The sequence below is a fragment of the Nycticebus coucang genome, chromosome 8 (assembly GCF_027406575.1).
Source record: "Nycticebus coucang isolate mNycCou1 chromosome 8, mNycCou1.pri, whole genome shotgun sequence".
Classification (NCBI taxonomy): domain Eukaryota; kingdom Metazoa; phylum Chordata; class Mammalia; order Primates; family Lorisidae; genus Nycticebus; species Nycticebus coucang.
The window spans coordinates 35048097-35069744 of NC_069787.1; the positions used below are offsets into that span (position 1 = coordinate 35048097).

The following is a 21648-nucleotide window of genomic DNA, read 5'->3' on the forward strand; positions in this document are numbered from 1 at the left end:
TTGCAAAGAAAATTGTCCTTGAAACTCCCTTCATCTTGACCAGTGTTCCTCTAACTCTTACGGGCAGGGAGATCACCAGGAGATGTTGTTCAAATGCAGGCGTGGATTCAGCAAGTCTGGTTAGGGCCTGAGAGTCTACAGTTTCAACCAGCTCCCAGGAGATGCCAGCAAGGCGGTCCACAAATCGCACTTTGAGTAGCAAGGCATTTTGATTGTGTTCATTGCCTCTCACTCTCCTTCTCTTTCTGTCCCCACCTCTCCAGCCTTCTCTGTCATACTCTGTGTGAGCCATTTCATTCCCTGCCACCAAGAAATGTGCTGTGGTGGTAAAAGCCTACTGCCCAGATAACAATTTCTCTCTAGCTGTCGTCAATTTGAAGTTGCAGCATATTGATGAAATCAATTGACTTATTGGGAAGAGGATCCCAAGGGGCCTGATCAAGCTACCCACACACCACTTCCAACAAAAAAATCTGTACCTCAAGATATTTTCCACATGGTCTGAAAAGCTTAGACTGTAGAGAGCAGTGTTTTTCAGCCTTTTTTTATCTCAAGGTATACTTAAACTCTCACGGCACCCTTTTATTGATCATAAATAAAGAGAAAAAAAGAGAACATAATTACTGTCCTTTGAGCTTCTTTCAAAAATAATTTAATCTTGGCTCAGTGCCTATAGCTCAGTGGTTAGGGCGCTGGCCACATACACCAAAGCAGATGGGTTTGAGCCCGGCCCAGACCTGCTAAAAAACAATGACAACTGCAACCAAAAAATAGCCAGGTGTTGTGGCCGGCGCCTGTAGTCACAGCTACTCAGGAGGCTGAGGCAAGAGAATCACTTAAGCCCAAGAGTTTAAGGTTGCTGTGAGCTGTGATGCCACAGCACTCTACCAAGGGTGACATAGTGAGACCCTGTCTCAAAAAAAAAAAATAATCTTTAAACATTTTCGCAGCACACCTAAGATCCTTTCATGGCACACCAGTGTCCCATAGCACACTGGTTGAAAAGCACTGATGTAGCGGCTGTGACTTTGGTGATGTGCAGGCTTGCTAAACCCAGAGGTTGACAGTCTGTTTCTAAGTAGGGCCAGAAAGTAAATGGGGCCTGTAGGGTTGGCAGGTCATACTGACTGTAACACAACTACTCAACTCTTGAAAGCAACCGTAGGTAATATGCAAATGAACAGGTGTAGTTGTGTTCCAATAAAACTTTATTTACAAAAACAGGCAGTGAGCTGGATTTGCCCCACTGACCACCATAGTTTGCAAACCCCGGTTGTAAACAATTCCAATTTCTTCTGCCTCGGCGGGGGGGGGGTTGGAGAGGAGGGAGTCATATATGAAAAACCCTGCTGAAAGGGAGCTGAATCAATTAGTAGTATGAATTATAGATGTCTAGAGGGGAAAGATGAGTAGATAAATAGTATTTCTTTTATTGCACAGAAATGTGAATATATCCTTAAAGTTAACAGAATGGTCTCTGTCTTCCTGTACTCTTTTTTTTTTTTTTTTATTTGGGAGTGGGACAAAACAGGACAATAAATAAGAAACAGAAACATGTGCCAAAGGTGTGCCATTCAATTCCAGCCTGCATTTTCCTCTTTCTGGACTTGAGTACCCTTAGAATACATGGGAAAGAGAACACAAGAAAGATGGCCTTTCTCTTCCATTAGACTCGGAGCATTCTTACAAAGGCATTGATTTTTTTTCTCAGTCCCCAGTCTCTAGGAGACCTGTTTGTAGTGAGGGAAACTGTTCAGACAGTAATGCCACCACCTCTCAGAGCACTCTGGGGCACCTTCATGGTGGCACTTTAACCACAGAGAATGGCAGGCTGAATTCAGTACTCACCTCTCCTTGTAGGAGCAAGGCCAAAAGGTCCTCTCGGGAACGCTCACCCCTGCAGTGCACAGATGTTTGTGTAACTCCCAGCCACACTGATTTCTAGGGTAAAGATAAATCAAGGCTTATAACTCTGTAGTCACCATCTAGCTCCTCTCACAGAATCTACATTATTTGGAGAGCAAAAAGCCCTGTGGGTTTATTAATAAAGCAGAGTTCCACTTGAGACAAAAATGACCTGGCATCTGTGTCTCCTTGCCATCATGTGGGATTCTTCTGCCAGGTGTTTCAGAACATGTCAGGGCAATAATAATGCCGCCAGACTATGTGTTGCAGCCAGAGCTTCTAGGAAATTTAGTTTTCAGTTCCCACCTCTCCTGTGTGCTTGAGCACATGTGTGCACATAGACCACATGGCTTGAGCAGCAAGAAAAGTACATGTATTGCAGAGAGGGAGGTATTTTGGAGCTTCGTTTGGTCAAACTCTGTTTTTGCAGTATTTTCACACTGAGACTGATTCTACAGAGACAAATGGAACAAAGACTTGAACTTTATCCCTATAGAGAAGAAATCTCAGCTGCAGTTTGATGGCACAAATGATTTATAACAGTGGCTTGTATCAACTGAACATCACTATGTCAGGCCCTATGTGGGTCGTGTTTCTTAGATTCATTCATTCATCTTCATTCATAGAATCATGCATCCAGCAAGTATCTGTTTGCCTTTAAGTTTAGCTGGGTATAAAATTCTTGGGGCAAATGCTTTGTTTCATCAGGGACTTTCAGGCCTTACTCACCTTCTTCCTGCATACTGACTACTAAGTTCAAGGCTAACAAACAGGAGCGCACAGTTCCTTCCTTTGTAGGACTTGTGGTCTATCAGAAAGACAGAAAGAAAATAAAAACCACACAAATCATTTACAGTTGTAATGAATCTTGAAAAGTACCTTTTTTTCTCCTGAAATTATAATTACAGGTTAATACTCAGGTGCTACTATTCTGCTCATTTTGTGGAGGCAGCTCAAGAGGTTTAAAAATTACCTCTAGTCTACTTGGCGCCTATAGCTTAGCAGCTAAGGCATCAGCCCCGTACACCAGAGCTGGCGGGTTCAAACCTGGCCCGGGCCTGCTAAACAACAATGACAACTACAACCAAAAATCCAGGCATTGTGGTGGGCACCTGTAGTCCCAGCTACTTGGGAGACTGAGGCAAGAGAATCGCTTAAGCCCAAGAGTTTGAAGTTGCTGTGAGCTGTGATGCCACGGCACTCTACCGAGGGCAACATAGTGAGACTCTGTCTCAAAAAAAAAAAAAAAAATTTACTTCCTGTCACTTAGCAAGAAGCAATGCTCAGTATCTGTCCATAGTAAGAGAGGGAGGGCACTTCTCAAGTTGGAACGTGAGGATAGTACAGTTCCATCTTGGGAACTTGGGAGCTGCTAATTTAAACAGATCTCTGGAGCTGTGATTAATAAGGTGATGATGTTTTTGCCATACAGAGAGCTTAATTATAAACCACACATAGTTTGACTTTAATATTGGAGAAACCCCAGTTGGTGGTCTAGATAATGAAACCCCACCAAAAAGAGATTGACAGGTATGATCATGGTATTTTGTTCCTGGTGTTTGGAATCCCACCCATCTGAATCACATCACTCGCCAGCTCCTGGTCAGAGGGTAGTTGCATTTTGCCAACCTGCAGGCAGAATTCACTTACCTTTATTCCACAAATGTTTACTGAGCATCAACATTGTGCTGAGCACTGCTAGCCCTGAATGGGTATAGTGAACTAGGGGACAAAATCCCTGCACCCATGGATCCATTCAGCTACAGACTTATGTGCCCTTTTATGAAATTAGGATGAGTACCATATTTTGCCGTGTAAAATGTGCTCCTGTATATAATGAACTCCCACATTTCTGGCCCAAACTTTCAGGAAAGCACCCCTCAAGTAGCCAACTGTCAGCCAGCAGAAACACAGGCGGGAGACCTAACATTCCCCTGGTAAACGTGCGGCTTGTACCACCCTCCCACAGCTGCCCTCTCTGTGAAGGCTGCCCTTTCTCTCTCCTGGAAGCCCTTGCCTCCCCACAAGTCAGGGGTCTGTGGCTGAGATGGCCACATCTGTGACCAGTGGGGTGGGAGCTTATGAGGCTACCCAGCCCACAGGCATCCAGGCGGGTCCCTGGGGCCTGCAAAGGGTCCTGGTCCTCTCTACGTGGCCGGGCCCCTGATCTCAGCCCTTGCGCCACACAGCCATGGCTCACCTTATCGGCCCCGCCACCACCCCCTCCCCTGTTTGCGGCCTTGGTAGAGTCTACTCTGGCCTGTTCCCATCAGATCTCAGGTCCTCCGAGACTGGAACCCCAGGCACCAGTGGCCCAGGCGGGAGGGTACGACAGCCCTGTGTATGATACACATCCTCTTTTCCCTCAAAAATTTTGGCCAAAAAGTATGCATTACACACAGTAAAATATGATAGTTTAGAAAAGGCTTAGGTGCAAGGGTGGTTGGCTGGGGGATAACCGACTTTGCTACTTTAGAAGCAACGGTCAGGGTAGACACCACCGAGGAAGTGACATCTACGTGAGAACGGTTATGACAGAAAAAATCAGCCATTCAAGAGGGAGAGTCCAGGGTGACTGGAATGAGCTCATTAGTATGCTAAAGGGGGAGGAGGAGGAGGAAGAGGAAGGCAAGTGCAAGTTGAAGCAGAATAAACTAACAAGAGCATTCCATGGATGACCTTGAGAGCAAGAAGGGAGCTAAGTGATGCAGTGCCTTAGGTCTGCATAGGGACTGTAGATTTTGACAGTAATGACATTAACCCCAAAACCACCCTTCTCAGAGGCAAGCACGTAGTTATTGCTCATCTTGCACAACACTGCCCTTTCTGTTCATTCTGTGTGTGAGAAGACCCTAGAGGAAAATCGGAGTTAATGAGTCAGGAGAGAGGCATGTCTCCTCTCCGGGCTGAGCAGGTAACATTTCCAGACCCAGCCACAGATCCCCGGAGGAACGCATAGCTTATGTTTAGGTAAAACTGATAGCAGATGCTGGGCTTGAGCAGCAGGGCCCTCCAGCTCCAGCCAAAGCCCTGGTCTCTTTCTGGGGATAGTTCTGAGGATACAGAACTTCAGTGTGAGAGGACAGCACACTGCCCAGCAGAACGGAAGCTGCTCTTCTGAGACAGAAATCTATTCACACCCAGGATACTCTTGAAAATGTTTCACTTCCAGGCTCATAAAAAACAGACTCAGGAAAGCAGCTTGTTTTAGAGTTTATGGTATTTGCCAGGTTATTTATGCTGACCCTAATTCTACTCAAAATCTTGGGTAGAAAGCCCCGCAAAGGTCATTGCACCTACCCACATGACTTGTTTCTTGGTGTGATTTTGAAGGCATTTTCTCTCCATCCTTACTGGAGTTCCTGTGCTCAGACTACTCATTCATCATCTGAGGTTGTTATTATCCTCTCCTCTCCGCCTTGAGGTTGGGGAGGCTCTGGAAGTGATTACACTGTTGTAAATCAGCTTTTATGATTTGTATGTCAGAGATAAGCAGCAGAGAAAGCAGCGCTTGAAGGACCCAGCTCCTCCTGCCCTAGCAATTATCCCAGTAATGAAATTAAAAGAAAAAATTACTGGAGAGCATAATACTTGGCAGAATAGTTTCTCTATAGTCATATCCAGTGTTAAAATTGAGCTCTTTAACAAACATTGCCTCCTCATTTTTACACCCCCTTTTATTTGAGGTGCAAGATACATGAAGTAAAGCAAACAAATATAAAAGCGATACTTCAGTGAGTTTTTACATGTGTGTCCTTTCGTAACCACAATGCAGAGCTCCCCATAGAACAATTCCAGTGCCCTAGAAACTTTCTTCATGCCCCTCCCACTTCCCTGAGCTCTGTCACCACAGGTAGCTTTTGCCTGTTCTTGAACTTCGTATAAGTGGATCATGCAGTGTATATTTTTGTGTGTGTCTTCAAGCATTTTCTATGAGATACCTCCGTGTCATCACATATAGTTACTCATTGTCATTATTGCATAGTATTCCATGATGTCAAGGTGTCTCAACGTGGCACTGTTGACATTTTAGGCTGGAGAATTCTGTAGCAGGGAATTCTGTGTCTCAAGGGAAGCTTTCCTGCCTGTCATAGTGTGTGTAGCAGCATCTCTGGTCTCTACCTACTAGATGGCTGTCATTCCTCTTCCCCATTGTGACGACCAGAAATATCTCCAGGAATTTCTAAATTTCCCCTGGAGTTGAAAACCATTGCATCCTATAAATATGCATAATTTTTAAAGAATTAATTTTTAAAAAGCTTTTTATTTGGAAATCATTTCAAACTTACTAGAAAGCTGCATAAATAGAATACACAGCACCTGCAATGTTCTCTTCACCTATTGTGAACATTCTGCCCTGTTGGTTCTCATGTGTTCACACACAAACACGTTCAAGAGCACAATTTATCTCTGAACTGTTTGAGGGTTGCCTCATCTGGGCCATTTACCACCATTACCCTTCTGTGTATATTTCCCAAGAATCTTCTCCCACATTATCACAATCATTGATTAACCACAGTAAATTTAGCATAATGCTTTTATCTATTGCCAATGTTCCAGTTTCTTCAATTGGCCAAAAATTATCCCTTGTAGCACTGATTTTCCCTGCAGAGCAGGTTCCGATTCAGGATCAGGTGTTACGTGTTTTGACCTTTTTCTTTAGTACCCTTTAATCTAGAATTATTACATCAGCCTTTTTTTCCTTTGTGTCTTAAGTCTACCATCTCTTTTTTTCTTAATGGAATATTTCTCCTCTTGGGATTTGTCTGATGTTCCCTCCTGCATACATTTAAAACACACATTCTTGGCTGGAATACTACAGAAGGGGCAGTGTTACCCTTCTTAGGACATCCTATCTGACGGTGCACGATGTCCAGTTGCATCTCATCGGTGATATTTAGTTTGAATTCCATGTCAAGGCATTGTCTGATTTTACTATTGTTTAATTACTAATGCTTTCTTTACAACTAATAAGCAATTTGTAGGTGAACACTTTAAAACCGTGCTCTCCTTTCAACTTCTACCTCCTTAATTTAGCATACATTTTGATTATCACATGATGCACTCTTAGTCTCCAATGGTTACAAAATGGTTTTCCAAATCCTTCCGTCCTCATGCACTCACTCTGTATATAGAAGCCCTTTCTGTTCACCCATTCATTCATTTATCAATGTTTTTTACCAGTTATCAGTATGGACTTGTGAATTTCTATTTATTTCGATGGAAACTGCCCCTAAATATTTTAATGCTCAAATTGTTTAGGTTTGGCCAGTGGAGCCCCTTCCAGTTGTGCCCTGTGTTCTTCTGACAAACCCTCATCATATTTTATTGTTAATCTCTCACATAATAAGATGTTCTGGGTTCATCTTTTACATTCCTTTTATCATGGAATTATTTTTCCAAAAGCCTTAGTTTCTTTTAACAGTAGTAAATACCACAGTTTATTCATTTTTCTACTAATGGACATTTGGATTGTTTCCAGTTCTGGGATATAAAACCTTTTTTAGACCTTTGCAATAACTTCTGTTGGGTATATAACCAAGAGTGGCTATGTAAAGACATAAAATCTCCACTTTTGGTTATATACTTTTGTATACATGGTTATATACTTTTTTACATAGCCACTCTTGGTTATATATTCAACAGAAATGAGCATGTAAGTTCACAAAAAATGGACAAGGATATTCAAAGTGGCTTTATTCATAATTCATATATGGATATGCATGCATATTTGGCTTCAGTAGATGTCACCAAATCATTTTCCAAAGTACTCGTAACATTGCTTTGGTTTTGTCAGGGAAGAGGAAGTCATGGGCCTCCATAGGTGGCAAGAATAATCAGTGGCAGGGGTGATAATGGTCCATTGCAATCCAAAGTGTGTTGTACATGACCAGAAATGGATAAATTGAGGGACAGAGAGGTTCTTTCAATGTATAATGAGAGAAAAATGCTGACTTTGCCACCTGGCCCATTCTTGAGTATTTCCTTAGAGACTGCTGCTTTAAGATGAACAGAATGAAAGTTACTGAGGTCACTGTTTCCTGCTACCTTCAAAATAGTTTTCATCCCAGGGATGCCAGGAGCTCATTTGACAGCACCTAGGAAATGAAGGTCCAATTGCTAGGAGCATCCACTGTTAGAGAGCATTAGAGTCACTGCTTTATTTTTAAAAGTGCTTCCCTAGGGGATGGAGGGATGTCCCAAGATTTCATTCAAATCCCCTGGCTGCTAGCGACCTATTTATAACTCTGGAGAATTCACTAAATGGACTGAGAAAGTAAATATTCCTCTAACTACACTGAAGGAGTCACTTAAGTATCCAATTCAAGACATTTAAGATAGAGAGCTCCCTGCCACTTGGGGACAGTAGGCAGAGTGGGAAACTGCTGTAGGCTAGAGGAGAAGTGAGCTAGTGGTCTAGTATCGTGGAATGAGCGGTCAGTGTTGCTAAGAAGAGCATGGACATGGCTCAGCCTCTGTAGCTTAAACATTCCTCATCCAAAACATCTGTCATACAGAGCTTATAGTGCATCATTAGAATCAAAGAAGTAATTGAAGTACTCTGTAAAATGAAACACTAAACAGAGGAAACATCATGCATAAATTACACAGTGGGCACTTAGGAACTTTGGTGAGCCTCTGAAAGCTTGAGTAATTAGTAAAATGCATCTCTGCGGATGCATTTGAAGCCAGTACCTGCTGTAGGTGGACACTGACCTACTTTGGAGTGAGAAGAGCCCCTTTCACATATGTGCCATCTGAGAGAGCCCTTGTGCAGTGCAAAACTGCACAACCATTATGTGATGACTCTAGAACAGTGATTTTCAACTGGTGTGCTGCAAGAGGATCGTATGTGTGCCTCAAAAATTTTTAAAGATCATTAATTAAATTATTTCCAAAAGAAGTTCAACATCACCACTATGTATTACACTATTTCTAATTTTCATCACCCCCAAATGGAACCTCATACTCAAGAGCAATCACTCCACATTCTCTACTCCCTCAATCCCTGACCATCTTTAATTTTTATTTATTTATTTTTTTATTGTTAAATCATAGCTATGTACATTAGTGCAATCAAGGGGTACAATGTGCTCGTTTCATATACAATCTGAAATATTCTCATCAAACTTCAACGTAGCCTTCATGGCATTTTCTTAGTTGTTGTATGTAGACATTTGTATTCTGCATTTAGTAAGTTTCGCCTGTACCCATTCCAAGCTGCACTGTAGGTGTGGCCCCACCCATTACCCTCCCCCCACCCAGACTTCCCCCCTCCTGTCCCCTCCCTTGGCCCTTTCCCCATATTCTTGTGCTATAGCCTTCATATGAAAGCTATAAATTAGCTTCATAGTAGGGCTGAGTACATTGGATACTTTTTCTTCCATTCTTGAGATACTTTGCTAAGAAGAATATGTTCCAGCTCCATCCATGTAAACATGAAAGAGGTAAAGTCTCCATCTTTCTTTAAGGTTGCATAATATTCCATGGTATACATGTACCACAATTTGCTAGTCCATTCATGGGTCAATGGGCACTTGGGCTTCTTCCATGACTTAGCAATTATGAATTGGGCTGCAATAAACATTCTGGTACAGATGTCTTTGTTATTTTCTGATTTTTGGTCTTCTGGGAATATACCTAGTAGAGGAATTATAGGATCAAATGGAAGGTCTATTTTTAGATCTCTAAGATCTCCAAACATCCTTTCAAAAGGAACGTATTAGTGTACATTCCCACCAGCATTGTAGAAGTGTGCCCTTTTCTCCGCATCCATGCCAACATCTCTGGTTTTGGGATTTTGTTATGTGGGCCTCTCTTACTGGGGTTATGTGATATCTCAAAGTAGTTTTGATTGGCCTTTCTCTGATGATTAAGGATGATGAGTTTTCTTTCGTGTGTTTGTAGATTGTGTGTCTGTCTTCTTTAGATCTTCAAGTCCTTTGCCCACCCTGAGATGGGATCACTTGTCCTTTTCTTGCTAATACGTTTGAGTTCTCTGTGGATTCTGGTTATTAAACCTTTATTACAGGTATAACCTGCAAATATTTTCTCCCATTCTGAGGGCTGTCTGCTTGCTTTACTTACTGTGTTCTTGACTGTGCAGAAGCTTTTTAGTTTGATCAGGTCCCAGTAATGTATTTTTAATACTGCTTCACTTGCCTGGGGGGTCCTCCTCATAAAGTATTCACCCAGGCCGATTCCTTCAAGAGTTTTGCCTGCACTTTCTTCAAGTATTTTTATAGTTTCATGTCTTAAGTTTAAATCTTTTATCCAGTGAGAGTCTATCTTAGTTAATGGTGAAAAGTGTGGGTCCAGTTTCAATCTTCTACAGATTGCCAGCCAGTTCACCCAGCACCATTTGTTAAATAAGGAATCTTATCCCCACTGAATGTTTTTAATTGACTTGTCAAAGATCAAATAACGGTAAGTGGCTGGATTCATCTCTTGGTTCTCTATTCTGTTCCAGACATCTACTTCTCTGTTTTTGTGCCACAACCATGCTGTTTTGATCACTATCGATTTCTAGTACAGTCTCAGGTCTGGTAGCGTGATTCCTCCTGCTTTGTTTTTATTGCTGAGTAATGTTTTGGCTATTTGAGGTTTTTTCTGATTCCATATAAAACAAAGTATTATTTTTTCAAGACCTTTAAAATATGACAATGGAGCTTTAATAGGAATTGCATTAAAATTATATATTGCTTTGGGTAGTATAGACATTTTAACAATGTTGATTCTTCCCAGCCATGAGCATGTATGTTTTTCCATTTGTTAACATCTTCAGCTATTTCTTTTCTTAAAGTTTCATAGTTCTCTTTATAGAGATCTTTCACGTCCTTTGTTAGGTATACTCCCAAATATTTCATCTACTTTGGCATTACTGTGAAAGGAATAGAGTCCTTGACTGTTTTTTTCGGCTTTGTTATTGTTGGTATATATAAAGGCTACAGATTTATGGGTGTTGATTTTGTAGCCTGAGACATTGCTGTATTCCTTCATCACTTCTAAAAGTTTTGTAGTAGAATCCCTAGTGTTTTCCAGATACACTATCATATCATCTGCAAAGAGTGAAAGTTTGATCTCTTCTGACCCTATGTGGATACCCTTGATTGCCTTTTCTTCCCTAATTGTGATGGCTAAAATTTCCATTACAATGTTAAAGAGCAATGGAGACAATGGGCAACCTTGCCTGGTTCCTGATCTAAGTGGAAATGATTTCAATTTAACTCTATTCAATACAATATTGGCTGTGGCTTTGGTGTAGATGGCCTCTATCAGTTTAAGAAATGTCCCTTCTATACCGATTTTCTTAAGTGTTCTGATCATGAAGGATGCTGGATATTATCAAAAGCTTTTTCTGCATCTATTTAGAGAATCATATGGTCTTTATCTTTTAGTTTCTTTATGTGCTGAATTACATTTATAGATTTACGTATGTTGAACCAGCCTTAAGACCCTGGGATAAATCCTACTTGGTCATGGTGTATAATTTTTTTGATGTGTTGTTGGATTCTGTTTGTTAGGACCTTATTGAATTTTTTTGCATCAATATTTATTAGTGATATTGGTCTATAATTTTCTTGTTGGGTCTTTCCCTGGTTTAGGGATCAAGGTGATGTTAGCTTCATAGAATGTGTTGGGTAGTATTCCTTCTTTTTCTATATTTTGGAAGAGGTTTAGTAATATAGGTACTAGTTCTTCTTTAAAGGTTTGGTAGAATTCTGACGTAAAGCCATCTGGTCCTGGGCTTTTCTTTTTAGGGAGATTTTGTATAGTTGATGCTATTTCAGAACTTGATATAGGCCTGTTCAACATTTCCACTTCGTTCTGGCTAAGTCTTGGTAGGTGGAGTACTTCCAAGTATTGGTCAATTTCTTTCAGATTTTCGTATTTTTGAGAGTAGAGTTGCTTGTAATATTCATTAAGGATTTTTAAATTTCTGAGGGGTCTGTTGTTATTTCGTCTTTGTCATTTCTGATTGATGACATTAGGGATTTTACTCCTTTTTCCTGGTTAGGTTGGCCAAAGGTTTATCTATTTTATTAATCTTTTCAAAAAACCAACTTTTGGATTTGTTGATCTGTTGTATAATTCTTTTGTTTTTGATTTCATTTAATTCTGCTCTGGTTTTAGTTATTTCTTTTCTTCTACTGGGTTTGGGGCTGGAATGTTGTTCCTTCTCCAGTTGCTTGAGATGTCCCATTAAGTTATTAATTTCTTCTCTTTCCATTTTCTTGAGGAAGGCTTGCAGTGCTATAAATTTCCCTTTTACGACTGCCTTTGCAGTATCCCAGAGGTTCTAATAATTTGTGTCTTCATTGTTGTTTTGTTCCAAAAATTTAGTGATTTCCTTCTTAATCTCATCTATAAACCATCTATCCTTCAGCATATGGTTATTTAGCTTCTATGTTTTTGTATGGGTATGCAGATTGCTGTTGTTATTGAGTTCAACTTTTATTCCATGATGTTCTGAGAAGATGCAAGGAATAATTTCTATTTTTGTTTAATTTGCTGAGGTTAGATTTGTGGCCCAGAATGTGTTCAATTTTGGAGTATGTTCTGTGGGCTGATGAGAAGAACGTGTATGCAGTTTTGTTGGGATGAAATGTTCTGTAGATGTCTGTTAAGTCCAGATGTTGAATGGTTAAGTTTAAATCTAAAATTTTTTTTGCTTAGCTTCTTTTTGGAGGTTCTATCCAGCACTGCTAGAGGGGTGTTAAAATCTCCAACTACTGTGGAACTGGAGGAAATCAAGTTGCTCATGTCTGTTAGAGTTTCTCTTATAAATTGAAGTGCATTCTGGTTGGGTGCATAAATATTAATAATTGAAATCTCATCATATTGAGTATTGCCTTTAACAAATATGAAGTGTCCATCCTTATCCTTCCTTATTTTGGTTGTTTTAAAGCCTATTGTATCTGCAAATAGGATTGCAATGCCTGCTTTTTTTTGCTTTCCATTTGCCTGGAGTATAGATGACCATCCCTTCTCCTTGAGTCTATATTTGTCTTTTAATGTAAGATGCGATTCTTGTATGCAGCAGATATCTGGCTTGAGTTTTTGTATCCAGTCAGCCAACCTGTGCCTCTTTAGAGGACAATCTAAACCATTCACATTAATTGAGAATGTTGATAAGCCTTTTGAGGGTCCGGTGGACATTTTTAATCCTTATGCGACTATGGAAGTTGGAATTTGATCAAAATTTTCTGGGTGGGTTTACTTTTGTGGTGGAGGATTACGCTGGTCTTTATGGAGGATAGGTCTGAGAATATCCTGGAGAACTGCTTTAGTTATGGCAGATTTCTTCAACATGTGAATGTCATTAAAGTATTTAATTTCACCGTCATAAATGGAACTCAGTTTAGCTGGATACAGGATCCTGGTTTGAAAATTACTTTGTTTTAGGAGATTAAAAGTTGATGACCATCCTCTTCTAGCTTGAAAGGTTTCAGCAGAGAGATCTGCAGTTATTTTAATATTCTTGCCCTTGTAGGTGATGGTTTTCTTTCGTCTGACTGCTTTCAGAATTTTCTCCTTCATATTAACTTTAGTGAAATTGATTATGGTGTGTCTGGGGGATGTCTTATTTGGGTTGAGTTGTGCTGGAGTTCTGAAACCGTCTGGTATCTGAATTTCAGAATCTCTTGGCCTGTCTGGAAAGTTCTCTTTCATAATCTCATGGAGAAGAGACTCTGCGCCTTGTGAAGCCACTTCATTGCTTTCGGGGATCTCTATAAGACGAATATTGATTTTCTTCTAATTATCCCAGAGCTCTCTGAGAGAGTGATCTGTTTTTGCCCTCCATTTCTCTTCCTCTGTGAGAGTTTGGGAGTGTTCGAAAGCTTTGTCTTCAGTGTCAGAAATCCTTTCTTCTGCTTGCTCCATTCTGTTACTGAGGGATTCTACTGTGTTTCTCAGATCTTTAAGGGCTGCAACTTCTTGTCTCAATGTGTCAAAATCTTTGGTCATTTGGTCCTTGAACTCTTTGAATTCTTGAGATATCTTTTGGGTTACTGGTTGGAATTCTAATTCTATCTTATTTGCTATCCAGATTCTGAATTCGATTTCTGACATCTCAGCTATTTGTTTGTGCATGGGATCTTACACAATTGACCTTGGGTGAGTTGATCTACTCTGATTAGTCATATTGCCAGAGTTTATTCGTTGAATTCACCTCATGATTGTTTTTTCACTGTGGCCTCTAGCTGTCCTCAGAGTTGGGGAGGTGCCTCTCCAAGATTAGACCCCTGCGAGATCACTCTATTTTTGCTGGATCTTTGTAGGGAGTGACCATGTGTAGCTCCTCTGGGGCTGCCCCAGCCAGGGAGTTCTGGTTGTGGCAGCAGCTCCAGAGTGTGACACACCCGGATCCAGCAATAGGGCATAGGAGTGGGGGGGTGCACATGGTTCTGGGAGTGCCTGGCGCCCACTGACTTTGGCTGAAAGAGCCCAAGGCTCCAGCAGTCTCTGGCCAGGAGAAGGGCTCTGCACTGAGGCAGGAGAGCTCCGGAGGGCAGGCAGCTACCAGAGTTCCTGGCCAGACAAGCAGGCCAGTGTGGAGGCAGGGAGGGTACAGAAGGGAGGACGCGGGGTTGCACGGCTCCTAGAGTTCCTGGTCAGGGCCTGCGGAGGCCCAGCAGCACAGCTCTTACCAGGGTCTGGGCGGGGGCAGATCGCTGATTGTGGTACAGCTGTTACAGAGGTCCAGGCGCTGATCACTGATTGTGCACAGCTCTTACGGAGGTCTGGGCCCATCTTTAATTTTTTTTTTTAATTCTGTTTAATGTGAGGCCACAAACAACCAGGTCAAAATATTTGAATTTGTTCTATCTTGTAGTTATGTCCCAACCCGGATAGAGTTGAAACACATTCTTCTTAGTAAAGTATCACAAGAATGGAAAAGGAATTATCCAGTTTACTCAATACTAATATGAAGCCAGTAGATGATCTAATTCACATCCACATAAGAGAAAAACTCATTTCAGTTCAAGCTGGGGCGAGAGGCAATAGAGGGGCACATTCCCAATGAATGGGCTTGGCATGGAGATGTTTGACCAACATAATTTAAGTGTGCAGTGGTAGTTTAACTGTAGGTTCAAGTGTGCGGTGAGATAAAAAAGGTTGAGAAACACTGCTCTAGACAGGTGACTAAGAGCAATAGTCACCCCATTGCTGCACATTGGCATTAACCTCTGTGTTCCTCTGCTTCCTCCCTGCCAGGCCTCTCCGCTGATGGCGGTGCCAAGCGCCAGGAGCACCTCTCCCGATTCTCCATGCCTGACCTCAGCAAAGACTCTGGAATGAACGTCTCTGAGAAGCTGAGCAACATGGGCACTCTTAACTCGTCCATGCAGTTCCGGAGCGCAGAGTCTGTCCGCAGCCTGCTCTCTGCCCAGCAGTACCAGGAGATGGAAGGAAACCTCCACCAGCTCAGCAGCCCCCTTGGCTACCGAGACCTGAAGTCCCACGGAAGGATGCACCAGAGCTTCGATTTTGATGGGGGGATAGCAGGCAGCAAACTGCCTGGGCAGGAGGGTGTGAGGGTCCAGCCCCTGAGCGAGCGCACCCGGAGAAGAGCTACTTCGCGAGACGACAACCGCCGCTTCCGACCTCACCGGTCCAGGCGCTCCCGGCGCTCTCGCTCGGACAATGCCCTCCACCTGGCCAGCGAACGCGAGGCCATCTCTCGGTTAAAAGAAAGGCCCCCTCTGCGAGCCAGGGAGGACTATGACCAATTCATGCGCCAGCGGAGCTTCCAGGAGAGCCTGGGGCAGGGATCCCGGAGGGACCTGTACGGCCAGTGCCCGAGGACTGTGTCGGACCTGGCCTTGCAGAATGCCTTTGGGGATCGGTGGGGACCCTACTTCACCGAGTATGACTGGTGTTCCACGTGCTCCTCCTCTTCGGAGTCTGACAATGAGGGCTACTTCCTGGGAGAGCCCATCCCCCAGCCGGCCCGCCTGCGCTACGTCACGAGCGACGAGCTGCTGCACAAGTACAGCTCCTACGGCCTCCCCAAATCTTCCACGTTAAGTGGCAGAGGACAGTTGCACAGCAGGAAAAGACAAAAGAGCAAAAACTGCATCATTTCTTAATATGATTGGGATCAGGGAATGGGGGGAGATGGGAGCTGAGAATGTAAATTCAGGAACTTGCACTGTTTTAAGTTTTAGAGCGCTTTTGGGGGTGGTTCATGCGGGAGAAAAGGAAACTGCTCTCAACTGATGAGGCAGAGTTGCAGATTGAGTAACTAGGTAGTCACAGTTCTTGGCATGTTGAATATAATTTGCACATTTCACTTTGGAAACACAATAGACTCTGTGGAGGCCAGGGTTGGTCACCTCCTTCCCACTGGTTCTGTGTCGAGTTGCCACTCAACTAGATGGCAAACTGTTCCCTGCGCGCTTAACATCCTCTTCTCTGGTTCTCATACTTTTAGGACCCTTTTTTCAGTAAGTAATTTGTTTATTAGCCAGGACCCAAGACTAAGTTATTTACATGTCCATTGTAAATGCAATGTAAATGAGAATTCTGATAAAATATTTTTGTATTTTGTAATATCAAAGGAATTTCTATATCGTAGGACTCAGTGGGGACTTGCATGCACAACCACCATTGTCTCTGAGGAGTAGTATATTAAAAGGTGGGCCAGGACCACCTTTTTTTTTTTTTTTTTTTTTCTTTTCTATACAAGTTTGTTACATGTCAGTGAGACCTTTTTCAAAGGGATATATTCAATTTGGCTTTTTATGGCTGAAAAAATAACTATTATACCCAAAAGTGTTTTATGCTCCATTCCATCTTAAAGGAGCCATCCTTAGGTCTGTTCCCACCCTCGGTAGAATTTCTTCTTACAAAGTGGTAGTATTTTTCTTTTAATGCAAATGTAACTTTCATTAATTAGAGAAACCAGTCAGTGTCCGTAAAGTTCTGTGAGAAATGTCATCCCTGCTGGGAACGTTGAAGTTGCTTAATGTTGATCTATCCCTTGGGGAAAGTAAAAAGTGACTGTGAGTGGTGCCGTTGTGTGATGTCAGCATGACGTTGTTTTAACTGTGGCATTATGTTCTGGTGCTCATGTTTTCTGGATTGTGTTATCTGCTTTCCTTTACCAAGGCAGACGGAACTGCTGCCTTAGCCTGACAACCGGTTGTCCTCAAAGCAAATGAGCTTAAGCACTTGGAATGGAGGGACGGAGAGGTTCTGAGGGGGCTCTGGGAGGGATGGTGTGTTGCATGTTATGTGTGGAGAAGGAACAAGACAGTTTGCAAACAGAAAGCAGGACAAGGGTAGAAGTCGAAGGGGACTCTGAAGGAAGGGACAAGGAGCATTTCTGGAAATGAAATAGAGGAGAGGTGACAACCACCTCAAATAGCCCCCAGTGCTCATGGAAAGAAGCCAGTTTACTAGGATCAATAACCAGAGAATCTGGGTTGCACAGGAAGAATAAGCTGCTGAGATTTCAGTGTCATGACTTTGAAAAGCAGACTTTGTTAAAAGGGGCATTTCCATGTTGAACTTGGAGGACTGTTGGTCAGACAGAAAATGAGCTCAAAAGTGAGTTTGCTTAATGAAGACATTTAACGGTTGTGCTGTTTATAGTAAAATAAAACTTCCTTCCTTGCTTCAATTAAAAATGAAGCGCTTGCTTTTTCTCCATTCTCTTCCTCCCCTTAATGGATTGTGGCAGTCGAAATAATCCATCGGAGGATCCGCCTTTAGTGAGATGTACTGTTGACATAGTACACGGTGTGTCTCAGTGGTCGCCTGCCATGGTGAGGTGAGCGTGGTCTCTTTTCAGTATAGTAGTTAACATTTTCTAGTATTTTTAATGGAGAGAATGTACAAAGTGGCTGTCAGACACCATCCCAAGTGGGTCTGGGGAAAGGAAGACTATAAAGGATATAGTTAATGGCACTCCATTCAGGATGTATTAAAATAATTTGCTTTTCAGGTATTAATATGACATTTGTCATTGTCACTGATTTAAAAAAAAAGCAATGCAAATGTTGGTTGTGGCTGTTTTCCGCATGCTATCTTCATATCTAAATGCTTCATTAATTATCCAAGCCTCCGGAGAATTAACTCTATTACGTTTGTATAGTAAGTTTGTAAACTGCTTGGCAAACTGATTAAGAAATAACATGTAACACCATGCTACTAAAGTGGCAAGTTTCTGGTAGAAATTGGATGAGTCTAATCTAGAGTTTTGAGTTCTTTGATTGATGAGAGTCAAAAGGCATTTCTGGAAAAAAAGAAGAGGGAGGGGAAAGTAGATCACTTAACTTGGCAAATGGCTGAAAATAATGTCTGTCCTCTGTGGCCCCAAATCTAATGAAAGAAATTCTCCCGATAAAAGTTGTTTTCTAATTCTGTTCTTCTTAGAGTACCTCTTACATTTCCCACAAAGGGGCTTAGACCCCATCAGCAGAAAGCAGGTGGCCTAGCAACTGACACATAACCAGTACCCAAAGAGGGTGTAAGTCCTAAGACGTAAGTAATTTCAGGTCTAGGTACCCAGAGAGCATCCAGGGACTGAACTCATCACAGCTTGAGAAACATTGAGATACAAGGCTCAGGGAAATTAGCAAGACCCCCTCCATTCATTCTACCACTGCACATCTCTTCTCCCCACCCCAAGTGCAGCCAGGTACCTTCCAGAGAATGCCAGAGGAGGAAAGGCCAGTTTCTTACGATGATGGTGACAACTCCAAGTCAATGCCCTGTTGAAGGTAGGACATCATTGTACTGGGAATGTCACCTGTTAGTGGTAACTTATACATAACATCCCAGAATTTCATTCTCCAAACTTTAATGCATCCTTTCCTGAGGCAAGAACTTAAGGTCTTCACCTGACTCCTCCCTCTATCACCATCCTTATCTCTTACCAGTCAAGTTTCTCCTGTGTGGGGGGCCTGTATTCACTTTTTAGATCATCGTTTCATCTTCAGTAGACTGATTCTCAGAAGAATAATCTTTTCCCAGAGTTCTTTCTTCTCTAATGCCTTGGTTGTTTTGGTTTTGTTTTTTTCCTACCTCTCCTCCTAATACTGGTCTTGTCTTTTGGTTAGAACCACAGCTTTGGAATTCAATTCATTTCCTATCACTGCTCAATTTGGCAGCCACATAGCTGGCTCTTTCCCAAGACAAAGAAGGGTAAGTCATTGCCACTTTCCTGAATGGCCCTGCCAATACACACGTAACCTTGATACTGTGAAAAACTTTCTTAGCATCCAGGTGACATTGAGCATGGCATTTAGGGAGCCTTCCTTCTGTCCAGTAGTTCTCTACCAAGTGTGAAGGTGAATGAGGTGAAGGAGATCAGAGCCCTGCTTCCGATTTCTCATATGTGTAAGAGAGAAGTTCTGATGTTGGTTGTTTGACGCCTCCTTTCTCTTTTTGCCTTTTTCTTCCCTTTCTTCCTTTCCATTCCCAACCAGCTAAGCAAACAGGCGATTTCTTGTTTCTAACTTGGGACCTGGAGGCAGCACTTTCTCTTCCCAAAGGAGGCTTCTGCACTGTAATAAGATTGTATCTCCTGGGTGGCGCCTGTGTCTCAGTGAGTAGGGCGCCAGCCCCATATACCAAGAGTCGCGGGTTCAAATCCAGCCCCAGCTGAACTGCAACCAAAAAATAGCCAGGCGTTGTGGCGGGCGCCTGTAATCCCAGCTGCTCGGGAGGCTGAGACAGGAGAATCGCGGAAGCCCAAGAGCTAGAGGTTGCTATGAGTCCTATGACATCATGGCACTCTACCGAAGGTGGTAAAGTGAGACTCTGTCTCTACAAAAAAAAAAAAAGATTGTATCTCCTGCTTTCTGGTTCTTGGGTGCTGCCTGCTGTGGTTGAGTTCAGGAGGACCAGTGACAGCACATACTGTGGGGTGTGCTGTGCACTCTCTGTAACCCGAGCAGATGTTAGGAATGCCCAGTGAGTCCCCATGTGCTTTCCCAGAGAAGATGGATGCAGCCTCAGAAATCGCTGCAATGCTCTGACCAGCCAGCACCGGTCGCTCAGAACTCATCTTATTTGTCTGATAACAAATCTCATTTGTGAAATGATTCTTATCTGTCTTTCTGCCCTTGGCTCTCATGCCATGGAACAAAAAACAAAACACCAGACATTTAGGGAGCATTGTTCATAAGTAATTCGGAGAATTCGGAGAGTGCAATTTCCCTGCCCCTTGGATGATGGGGGGCCTAGAGGAAACTGACTTCTTAGGCTAAAGGGTAACAAATGTCTTTGGCCTCTGCCAGCTATCATAGGCAGACTTCTGTTCACTATGCAGAGGTCAGATAAGACCCCATCTTACTCTTCATCTAAGCCCACCTTCTAACAAAAAATACACAAATATGTAAATTCTGAAAAGAAGTGCTCTTTGTGTATTTCTAACAGAAACCAGATGCTAATGCCTAAGAAGGAGGATCCATCTTTGACTAAGGAAAGTGGAAAATTAAACCAGTTATCTGAATACTTCATGCCAGAAGTGTTGCTAATAGCAACTGTTAGCACCTTCAGGTCTTTAAAATGGGCTCTGCCAACAGCATTCCACACTCAGGACTCAGTAGCCAAGCCTCCACTGCCGACTTGGAAGGCAGTTTCAGAACGCCACCTTTTGAGGTATATTTCTTTAAGCACAAGAAAAGGACATGACGGGACCTTTGCCTTGTCTCCAGAAGTTTGTCTCTCTGGGGACACCAGACACCAGAGCTTGTTTGTATGACTATTGGGAAGTAGTCAGCAAGGTCAAAATCATGAAAGGATTGGATTGTTTTTCCATTTTCTCATAATAATTGCCCAGTCAACACAGGACTCCCAGAAAACATGACTCAATCTTGGGAGCGATACTATTTTATAAGCTTACTTCCTGCTGACAAAACTAGCTTTCCTCAAGGGAATAAAAAAAGAGAAGGGGAAAGTCACACAGTGTTAGGAAAACGTTTCTGTTACTTAAACATGATGAATCTATAGGATAGAAAAGTTGTCTTGTTCTATCCTGTGCATTTTCTGAGCTATCCCTTCACCCTATGCAGTATTTGGCCTTGGTTGTTCACTGACCAAACTTTCTAAATTTTTCAGAGAGAGTTTCTTGCCAATAAAGTCTGTTCTCAAATCTTAGGTTTATTTTTCCCATGAAGTGTTATGATTCTATCAGTGGGCCCTGATGTAACGTTCTAAGCTTCTAAGGCCTGTGAGTCCTCTTTGTTTAGCAAATTAAGACTTAAGCAGGTTTCCTCTCCTGAACACATTCTTTCCTGCACAGGATTGCTTTGCCCATCTCCTGCTTTAATTCTCAAGTGCATAACAAACCTCAAAGGGCCTGAGAAGGTGAGGCAGGCCAGAGTCTGTGTTACGTGTCGAGTGTCAAGCTATTTGTTAAGAAGGTCTGCAACAGGCCTTTGGTGTGGGCTCTGCCAGAGACTGTTCTGAACACTTTGCTTGAGATCTGTGCCCTGTAAAATGAATATGATGTTTTACTGATGTCTGTAATACATTTGTAAACTTCCAATAAATTTGAATAAACGAAACGTTGCCATTCTTCTTGGTCCTTTCTCACTTTCTAGATTTTTGGAGAGTGAGGTGATCTTTGCTTTTGAGCATCTTAACAAAGGGAAAGGAATGAGATTTACTGTGAAAGATGAACCTGATTATTTAAATCAGAGTTTCTCAACCTTGCCTTATGGACATTTGAGCCAGTTAATTCTTTGTTCCAGAGGACGGTCTCGTGCATTAAAGGACATTTAG

General features: G+C 42.3%; 1 protein-coding gene across 3 annotated transcripts in view; it reads left to right on the forward strand.

The window, feature by feature from the left end:
* The window catches only part of PRICKLE2 (prickle planar cell polarity protein 2), a 405373-nt gene extending 383947 nt beyond the window's left edge, over positions 1-21426 (forward strand). For all 3 annotated transcript variants that reach the window (XM_053600102.1, XM_053600103.1, XM_053600104.1), the window contains one exon: positions 15127-21426. In XM_053600102.1, the coding sequence (XP_053456077.1) occupies positions 15127-16001 (875 nt within the window). In that variant the 3' untranslated portion in view covers positions 16002-21426. The remainder of the gene's footprint in view (positions 1-15126) is intronic.
* The last annotated feature ends 222 nt before the right edge of the window (positions 21427-21648 follow it).